The sequence below is a fragment of the Suncus etruscus genome, chromosome 5 (genome assembly GCF_024139225.1).
Source record: "Suncus etruscus isolate mSunEtr1 chromosome 5, mSunEtr1.pri.cur, whole genome shotgun sequence".
Classification (NCBI taxonomy): Eukaryota; Metazoa; Chordata; class Mammalia; order Eulipotyphla; family Soricidae; genus Suncus; species Suncus etruscus.
In genome coordinates this window covers 109,911,390-109,921,886 of record NC_064852.1, presented here as the reverse complement: position 1 = coordinate 109,921,886, position 10,497 = coordinate 109,911,390, and the positions used below count along the sequence as shown (strand labels likewise).

The 10,497-nt window shown below is 42.8% G+C and overlaps 1 protein-coding gene across 1 annotated transcript; it reads left to right on the top strand.

Annotated features, from left to right (window-relative positions):
* The first annotated feature begins 1,498 nt into the window (after nt 1-1,498).
* Nucleotides 1,499-2,446, top strand: LOC126008659 (olfactory receptor 12-like). The gene has a single exon (XM_049772899.1). The coding sequence runs from the start codon at nt 1,499-1,501 to the stop codon at nt 2,444-2,446; it is 948 nt and encodes a 315-aa protein (XP_049628856.1).
* The last annotated feature ends 8,051 nt before the right edge of the window (nt 2,447-10,497 follow it).

Here is a 10,497-nt window from a genome sequence, read left to right as displayed (position 1 = left end):
TAGGAAAATTTTATGACTTCATTTCTCCTGACAGCTGCATAATATTCCATTAGCCATTCATCTGTTGAAGGGTGTCTTGGCTGTTTCCAGAGTTTTGCTATGGTAAATAGTGCTGCAATGAATATAGGTGTAAGAAAGGGATTTTTGTATTGTATTTTTGTGTTCCTAGGGTATATTTCTAGGAGTGGTATAGCTGGGTCATATTGGAGCTCTATTTCTAGTTTTTGGAGGAATCTCCATATATAAGCACATGCTTTCCCCATTAGTCTTGGGGATGGGAGCATCCAGGCTGTGATTGAGGGTGATGGAGGAGAATCCTCACTATTGGCTCCAATAACCTTCTACTCCCTTGACATTTTCAAACATGTTTGGTTTTGTACCTTTGAAAGTGCAGCCTTTTTTTTCTTTTTCAAGCATTTCACTTCACCTACTTCTAACTGTATTGAGGGTCATGTTCCCTATGAGCAAAATCAAGTTCCTATGGAGGAAAGACCAGGGGCAGCACAAAGGACCCAGACATTTCCCCCTGTGGGTCACGAGTTTAGTGGAGGACACTGATGAAATAGTTTGGTTGCTGAAGTTCATTCCCTTCCCCTGAGAACAGAATGTGACAGGCACAGAGTTTATTCTTAGCTTCTGCTATTCGTCTGTCCCACTGGGGACCTAAGGAACTTCTGAGTTTGTTCTCCAACAACTCAGAGGTAAGAGGGCTCTAACAAAGGGTGGCAGGACAGCTCAGGAGAACGTGAAGTCCCAATGTACTCCTGGGATGGGACACACAATACCACTTAATTGGCCATTTGAGGCCTGAGCCCCAGCCTTGCCAAGTGGAGCTAATCTTTCCTAGCAAAGTGACCCATGCAGGTGCTTTGACATGCAGCAGTGCTGACAGACACACCTGGACGGCAGGTGAGTCCAGACTGGACCCTTCTTGCCTCAGCAAGGTCAGGATCTTCGTCACTCAGAACCTGAGAGCTTCAGACTCTAACTGGGATCCCAGGTGACCTGCTCTGCCTTCTGCCCACTCTTACTGCATAGGGAGCAAGAGATGATAGGAAGAAAGCTACAGACCCAGAGTGCAGAGTCCAGACCCAAAGGGCCCAGAGCTCTCACAAGGTAGAATGGGGTTGAAGGCACTATAGGAGAGATTACTGGGAGCAGAAATAAAAGGGCACAGGTGTACTGAGCACAGCTAGCAGGTGGAAAGAAACCTAGGACTCCTTCCACCAGGTAGAGGGAGGAGATTTAGGGACTCCCCACCACAGCTCTGACAAGCTGAAGGCAGGACAAGATGCCTGTGTGTCAAACCCAAAAGACCAGCTTGACTTTGCAATGACATGCCAACAGTTTCTCAAGGCTGGCCAAGTCATCCTGGGTGCATGGCCAGTGGCCTGTGGGTAGGGGCAGAGGCAACTAAGGGCCCAGTGCTCAGGCCCTGACCTCCTTTCTTTTCCCCCCGTCCTCTCTACAGGCCCCTCACAGTGTCTAGTCCTGGACAATGCCAGCTCACAGTCATGGGAACCTCTCCAAGGAGTCTTGGCAGGATTTTGTGCTGGTGGGATTCGAGGGAGGTCCGGAGACCCAGGCCCTGCTCTTTGCTGTGTTCCTGGCCCTGTATGTGGTGACCGTCCTGGGGAACTTGACTATGATTGTGGTCATCACGCTGGACGCCCGCCTGCACTCCCCTATGTACTTCTTCCTGCGCAACCTCTCCTTCCTCGACCTCTGTTACTCTTCCGTCATTGCGCCCAATGCTCTGGCTAACTTTTTCTCCTCCAAGGTGATCACCTTTGCAGGCTGTGCCACACAGTTCTTCTTCTTCTCCTTGCTGGTCACCACAGAGGGCTTCCTCCTGGCCGTGATGGCCTATGACCGCTTCATAGCCATCTGCAGCCCCCTGCGCTACCCTGTGACCATGTGTCCCTCGGCCTGTGCCCGCCTGGTGCTGGGCACCTACTGTGGGGGCTGCCTCAACTCGATTGTGCAGACCAGCTTCACCTTCAGCCTCCCATTCTGCAGCTCCCACCGCATTGACCACTTCTTCTGTGATGTGCCGCCCCTACTCAAAATCGCCTGTGCCAACACGGCTCTCAATGAGCTGGTGATGTTCGGCATCTGTGGGCTTATCATCGTGGGCACCACACTCGTCGTCCTTGTCTCCTATGGCTACATCGCCATCACCATATTGAAGATGCACTCAAAATCAGGGAGACAGAAAGTCTTCTCCACATGTGGCTCCCACATGACAGCAGTGTCCCTCTTCTACGGGACCGTCTTTGTCATGTATGCCCAGCCGGGAGCTGTGGAGTCCATGGAGCAGGGCAAGGTTGTCTCGGTGTTCTACACGCTCGTCATCCCCATGCTCAATCCCCTCATCTACAGTCTTCGGAACAAAGATGTGAAGGAGGCCCTCCGGCGGCTGGGACAGAAGCGCCCAATCAAGTGAGGTAGGTGGCAGGAGGGATGGGTGTGCTGAGGGTTATGGGGGGCTCAGAGGATGAACATTGTGGATATGGAGTGATTTATTCTCTTCCTCCATGTGTTCTTACTTCCATCCATCCTTCAGCTCTTCCCAAAGTCCCCTGTGTATGTTGACATTGCAAGTGTGAGACACTAAAATGAACCAGATGTATTCTGAGTGATCAACTCTTGTTGCAGAGATAGAATCACCACCTGATCTTAACATTTGGAGTACACAGTGGGCAGAATGATGAGCAGTTCTGAAGCAGGGCTGGTCTCATCTTTACCAGCCAGTAGTGATGCTATGGCTTCTGCCTTCTACTCATGCAAATCTTTCATATCCCCATGAAGGGGGATTATAGAAGACTCCTCAGCCTGAACAGTTGCCCCTCTGCCTCTTTCTTCTGGTCACCAGTTGCCCATCATGCCAAGCAGAGCACACCTGCTCCCACCAGAAGCTCCTAAGCCTAGTGCCCTCCTCCTCCCTAACTGGGAGCCCAACTATATTTGGGGTCCCCAGTGTTTCAAATCTTACTGACCCACCACTTCTGGCTTGCCAGGTGACAACTATTTCTGACCACTGTGAACATAGAAAAGGCTCTTTGTGGGCATATTTGTCACTGATAAGAATGAAGACTCTGGTGCATGTTTGCAGAGAGAAGAAGTAAGAGGAGGCTCACTAGAAAGAGACCCCCTAACTCCCCAGAGTTGGGCCTGTAGGCTGAGCCCATTGCCTGGACAGAGCCCGCTACCTGCCCTTCTCAAGAGTCTACTCTAGAAGGTTGTTATCTCACAAATGGCTGACAGATATCCTCCTTGTACCTGCATGTGTATAATGGGCTCAGTGGAGACAGCCCAAGCTTCCTCCCAGCATTTATCTCATCAACTCAGCTCAGAAAAGCAATAAGCAAAGATCAACATCTAATCTGTTCACAGGTTAAGCTGGAGAATGCCCTGTGGTCTCATCTGGGTTCTGTCCTGTACCCCACCCATCATCTCTGAGATCCCCAGAATTATTTGTATATCAATAGGTTTTTGTTTATCTAATAAAAATACCATTTTCTGGGGATGAAGCAATAGTACAGTGGGTAGAGAGTTTGCCTAACGCACTGCCAATCCAGCTTCAATCCCCAGCATCCTAAATGGTCTCATAAGCTCTCCGGGAATAATTCCTAAGCATGGGGTAAGGAGTAAACCCTGTGCACCACTGGCTATAACCCCAAATCCAAAGACCACTTTCTGCTTCATAGATAACAGGTCTTTGATTTTGGGGTCTTGTTAGATGGTTACTCTCATCCTTCCACCTCAGTATCTTCTTCCCTCAGCTTTTCCTCCTCCTATCCTATCCCCATCCTAATTCCTTTTACTTTCATTTTCTCTTCCTAGTTTCTTCTTCATTCTGGTTTTAATCTTTCCTTCTTCCCTCTCTGATTTTTTCTTCCTTCCTTCCTTCCTTCTTCCTTCCTTCCTTTCTTCCTTCCTTCCTTCCTTCCTTCCTTCCTTCCTTCCTTCCTTCCTTCCTTCCTCTTACTTTATCTCTCATTCTTTCTCTTCTTTTTGTTTTTGGGCCATTTCCAGCGGCACTTATGAGATACTCCTGGTTCTGCACTCAGAAATTACTCCTGGCAGGCTCAAGGCACCACACAGGATGCTGAAGATCAAAAACATCCTATCCGCTGTGCTATTGCCCAGACTTATCCCCCTCTCTCTTTCTTTTTTCCTTCCTTACATCCTTTCTTTCTTTCTTCTTTTTTCTTCCTTCCTTGCATCCTTTCTTCTTTCTTTCCTTCCTCCTACCTTCCTTCCTTCTTATTCTTCTCATATTTTATTTCCTGTCTTGCATTTTTGTAATTTTATAGCTTTCAGAAGGATATCTTTGAATATTCTAACAATTTACTTTTTGATATAAAAAATTTTCTTTTCTCATGCAAATATGTAAACTCCATCATTATAGAACATAATGGTACAGACAGTTTGGGGTTCGTTAGTGGTCCTTAAAGGAAAGTATTATTTCACAATGTGAAATGAATCAGGAAAGCTAGTCTCATATGATCTGCAGAAGACATCCAAAGAAAATATTTTAGAATAATTTGCAGATATTTGCCTCTATACTGCCTTAATATTCTAGCACACAGGGAGAAATGGATTTTGTTCAATGCTTGGACACAGCATCTTCAGAGCAGGCACATACAATCAACATAGTACAATCCACTGATCAGACATTTGACATTAGTTCAAGGTAATTTGATATTAATATTAGTTCAATCAATCTTGATATTAATTCAAGAGAATTTGTTGAAATACTCCTGACATAGTCCTACTTCAGTTAATGAGGTGATGTAGAGAAAATAATCTTAAAATTCAAGATGATTTTTAAATTTTAATTCTTATTTTACCCTAAATGTTTACATTTTTAATCAATGTAAAAATTACCCGTTTTTGTTGTAACTAATTTTGAGTATTCCATTTAGTCAAGTTATGAATAAATTTATCACAGGCAAGAGACCTCCAGACTGTTTTCTTAATCTGATATACTAAATTTCATGGCTTTAAACAGCAGTCCCTACCCCTTTTCCACTTTTCTCTAGCCTCCGAGCCTTCATTCATCTTTTTGACTCTGCATTTGACAAATCCTTCAGACTCTTGAGTTAAATAAATCACTCAGTGTTTGTTCTTTGTGTCTGGCCTATTACACCAATTGTAATTCTTTATATGCCCAGTGTGACTGCCTACCTATTCATTTCAAGGCAGGATTCTACACCATTCTCGGAACATGCCACATTCTTTTATCCATTAATTCATTGATGAACTCCTGAGCTGCCTCCACCTCTCAAGTATTGTGAAAATATTGCTCTACTCACACCTATGTAAATAGCTTGGATATTTTACTTTCAATTATTTTGTAGAAAGATTCCAAAGTATGGGGCCGGCGAGGTGGCGCTAGAGGTAAGGTGTCTACCTTGCAAGCACTAGCCAAGGAAGGACCACGGTTTGATCCCCGGCGTCCCGTATGGTCCCCCCAAGCCAAGGGCAATTTCTGAGCACTTAGCCAGGAGTAACCCCTGAGCATCAAACGGGTGTGGCCAAAAAAAAAAAAAAGATTCTAAAGTAGGACTACTGGATCATTATAGGATCTTGAACTTATTATCTCCAAAGTGACTATCCCATTTTCATTTTCAATGTAATTGTGTTCCCATTTCTTCACATGCTGATCAATGCTTTTCTTTTTCATGAAAAATATACTCATCATTTTAATAGACATGAAGTAACATCTCACTGTGGTTTGGATTCACCTATCTAATAGTGATGTTAAGCATCCTGTTATTGTTCACTGGAAATGCATAGAAAGTATATGGAAAATTTCTATGAAAGTAGTTTAACCTTTTTTGATAGGATCATCAGTATTTAATTATAAGAATACCTAATATGTCTTGGATGTTGTCTTATTGTTATATAAAATATTTTCAAGAATTTCATCTCATTTCATAAACTGCTACTTCACCCTCTTCATTAAGTCTTTTCTGTTTGTCTGTCTGTTTGTCTGGGTCCATACCCAGTGGTGCTCAGGGCTTTCTCCTGGCAATGATTGAGGAACCATATAGGGCAGTGTTCGACACAGAAGAGCCAAAAATTTAAACTGTGAGAGTCAGAGAGCCACACCACGCATTGACCTGCCAAAACAAACACTCACACAAAAGCATACAATTTTAACAATAATATATTAAACACATATTGCATTTTGACATTTTGGGTAAAAATTCTGCAATGGTGAGCATGTGCTGCGTCCTCCACACTCAGAACTAATGGCAAGATGTGACCCAACATGTGACACATGGGTCCACCCACTCGCTGGCCCGTGCAGTTGTTTCCGAGGGATGGGAGACGGGATGACGCAGCCTGGGGGCGGGAGGGACTACGCACTTGGAGATCTCTCCTCAGAGGTCCCTCCTCAGAAGCAGCAGAACAAAATCCAAACTTGGCAAAGAGCCACAGTATACAAAAGAATGATAAGAGGCAAAGAGCATGGCCGGAAGCCTCATGCAGCTCGAGAGCTGCATGTTCACCACTCCTGATATAGGGTTTGGGGGATAAAACACAGATTGCCTACATGCAAGGCAAATGCCCTCTCCATTGTATTATCACTTCAGCCCTTTCATTAAATCTACCACCACCAATGTCACCTCCCACCACCAACATTCCAGTTTCCCTCCAAACCCCCAAGACTGCCACCTTGACAGGCACATTTTTTTTCTTTTTATTTATTTATTTATTTATTTTTTTTTATTTAAACACCTTGATTACATACATGATTGTGTTTGGGTTTCAGTCATAAAAGGAACACCACCCATCACCAGTGCAACATTCCCATCACCCAAGTCCCAAATCTCCCTCCTCCCCACCCAACCCCCGCCTGTACCCTAAACAGGCTCTACATTTCCCTCATACATTCTCAATATTAGGACAGTTCAAAATGTAGTTATTTCTCTAACTAAACTCATCACTCTTTGTGGTGAGCTTCCTGAGGTGAGCTGGAACTTCCAGCTCTTTTCTCTTTTGTGTCTGAAAATTATTATTACAAGGGTGTCTTTCATTTTTCTTAAAACCCATAGATGAGTGAGACCATTCTGCGTTTTTCTCTCTCTCTCTGACTTATTTCACTCAGCATAATAGATTCCATGTACATCCATGTATAGGAAAATTTCATGACTTCATCTCTCCTGACAGCTGCATAATATTCCATTGTGTATATGTACCACAGTTTCTTTAGCCATTCGTCTGTTGAAGGGCATCTTGGTTGTTTCCAGAGTCTTGCTATGGTAAATAGAGCTGCAATGAATATAGGTGTAAGGAAGGGGTTTTTGTATTGTATTTTTGTGTTCCTAGGGTATATTCCTAGGAGTGGTATAGCTGGATCGTATGGGAGCTCGATTTCCAGTTTTTGGAGGAATCTCCATATCGCTTTCCATAAAGGTTGAACTAGACAGCATTCCCACCAGCAGTGGATAAGAGTTCCTTTCTCTCCACATCCCCGCCAACACTGTTTATTCTCATTCTTTGTGATGTGTGCCATTCTCTGGGGTGTGAGGTGGTATCTCATCGTTGTTTTGATTTGCATCTCCCTGATGATTAGTGATGTGGAACATTTTTTCATGTGTCTTTTGGCCATGCGTATTTCTTCTTTGTCAAAGTGTCTGTTCATTTCTTCTCCCCATTTTTTGATGGGGTTAGATGTTTTTTTCTTGTAAAGTTCTGTCAGTGCCTTGTATATTTTGGAGATTAGCCCCTTATCTGATGGGTATTGGGTGAATAGTTTCTCCCACTCAGTGGGTGGCTCTTGTATCCTGGGCACTATTTCCTTTGAGGTGCAGAAGCTTCTCAGCTTAATATATTCCCATCTGTTAATCTCTGCTTTCACTTGCTTGGAGAGTGCAGTTTCCTCCTTGAAGATGCCTGTAATGTCCTGTAGTGTTTTGCCTATGTGCTGTTCTATATATCTCATGGTTTTGGGGCTGATATCGAGGTCTTTAATCCATTTGGATTTTACCTTTGTACATGATGTTAGCTGGGGGTCTAAGTTTAATTTTTTGCAAGTGGCTATCCAATTGTGCCAACACCACTTGTTGAAGAGGCTTTCCCTGCTCCATTTAGGATTTCCTGCTCCTTTATCAAAAATTAGATGGTTGTATCTCTGGGGAACATTTTCTGAGTATTCAAGCCTATTCCACTGATCTGAGGACCTATCCTTATTCCAATACCATGCTGTTTTGATAACTGTTGCTTTGTAGTACAGTTTAAAGTTGGGAAAAGTAATTCCTCCCATATTCTTTTTCCCAATGATTGCTTTAGCTATTCGAGGGTGTTTATTGTTCCAAATGAATTTCAAAAGTGTCTGATCCACTTCTTTGAAGAATGTCATGGGTATCTTTAGAGGGATGGCATTAAATCTGTATAATGCCTTGGGGAGTATTGACATTTTGATGATGTTAATCCTGCCAATCCATGAGCAGGGTGTGTTTCCATTTCCGTGTGTCCTCTCTTATTTCTTGGAGCAGAGTTTTATAGTTTTCTTTGTATAGGTCCTTCACATATTTAGTCAAGTTGATTCCAAGATATTTGAGTTTGTGTGGTACTATTGTGAATGGGGTTGTTTTCTTAATGTCCATTTCATCCTTATTACTATTGGTATATAGAAAGGCCATTGATTTTTGTGTGTTAATTTTGTAGCCTGCCACCTTGCTATATGAGTCTATTGTTTCTAGAAGCTTTTTGATAGAGTCTTTAGGGTTTTCTAAGTAGAGTATCATGTCATCTGCAAACAGTGAGAGCTTGACTTCTTCCTTTCCTATCTGGATTCCCTTGATATCCTTTTCTTGCCTAATCGCTATAGCAAGTACTTCCAGTGCTATGTTGAATAGGAGTGGTGAGAGAGGACAGCCTTGTCTTGTGCCAGAATTTAGAGGGAAGGCTTTCAGTTTTTCTCCATTGAGGATAATATTTGCCACTGGCTTGTGGTAGATGGCCTTAACTATATTGAGAAAGGTTCCCTCCATTCCCATCTTGCTGAGAGTTTTGATCAAGAATGGGTGTTGGACCTTATCAAATGCTTTCTCTGCATCTATTGATATGATCATGTGGTTTTTATTTTTCTTGTTATTGATGTTGTGTATTATGTTGATAGATTTACGGATGTTAAACCAGCCTTGCATTCCTGGGATGAAACCTACTTGATCGTAGTGGATGATCTTCTTAACGAGGCATTGAATCCTATTTGCCAGGATTTTGTTGAGGATCTTTGCATCTGCATTCATCAGTGATATTGGTCTGTAATTTTCTTTTTTGGTAGCGTCTCTGTCTGGTTTAGGTATCAAGGTGATGTTGGCTTCATAAAAGCTATTTGGAAGTGTTTCTGTTTGTTCAATTTCATGAAAGAGTCTTGCCAAGATTGGCAGTAGTTCCTCTTGGAAAGTTTGATAGAATTCATTAGTGAATCCATCTGGACCTGGGCTTTTGTTTTTCGGCAGACATTTGATTACTGTTTTAATTTCATCAATGGTGATGGGGGTGTTTAGATATGCTACATCCTCTTCCTTCAACCGTGGAAGATTATAAGAGTCCAAGAATTTATCCATTTCTTCCAGGTTCTCATTTTTAGTGGCATAGAGTTTTTCAAAGTAGTTTCTGATTACCCTTTGAATCTCTGTCATATCAGTAGTGATCTCTCCTTTTTCATTCCTGATACGAGTTATCAAGTTCCTCTCTCTCTCTTTCTTTGTTAGGTTTGCCAGTGGTCTATCAATCTTGTTTATTTTTTCAAAGAACCAACTTCTGCTTTCGTTGATCTTTCGGATTGTTTTTTGAGTTTCCACTTCGTTGATTTCTGCTCTCAGCTTTGTTATTTCCTTCTGTCTTCCTATTCTTGGGTCCTTTTGTTGAGCATTTTCTAGTTCTATTAGCTGTGTCATTAAGCTACTCAGGTAAGCTCCTTCTTCCTTCCTGATGTGTGCTTGCAAAGCTATAAATTTTCCTCTCAGTACTGCTTTTGCTGTGTCCCATAAGTTCTGATAGTTTGTGTCTTTATTGTCATTTGTTTCCAGGAATCTTTTTATTTCCTCCTTGATTTCATCTCGGACCCACTGGTTATTGAGCATGAGGCTGTTTAACTTCCAGGTGTTAAAGTGTTTCTTCTGAGTCCCTTTGGAGTTCACAAATAATTTCAGAGCCTTGTGGTCAGCGAAGGTAGTCTGCAAAATTTCTATCCTCTTGATCTTATGGAGGTATGTTTTATGTGCCAGCATGTAGTCTATCCTGGAGAATGTCCCATGTACATTGGAGAAGAATGTGTATCCAGGTTTCTGGGGATGGAGTGTCCTATATATATCCACTAGGCCTCTTTCTTCCATTTCTCTCCTCAGGTCTAGTATATTCTTGTTGGGTTTCAGTCTGGTTGACCTGTCCAGTGTTGACAAAGCCGTGTTAAGGTCCCCCACAATTATTGTGTTGTTGTTGATATTATTTTTCAGATTTGTCAACAGTTGT

Excerpts from the sequence above, each read along its gene's own strand:
- LOC126008659 (XM_049772899.1), top strand. The coding sequence starts at position 1,499 with ATGCCAGCTCACAGTCATGGGAACCTCTCCAAGGAGTCTTGGCAGGAT.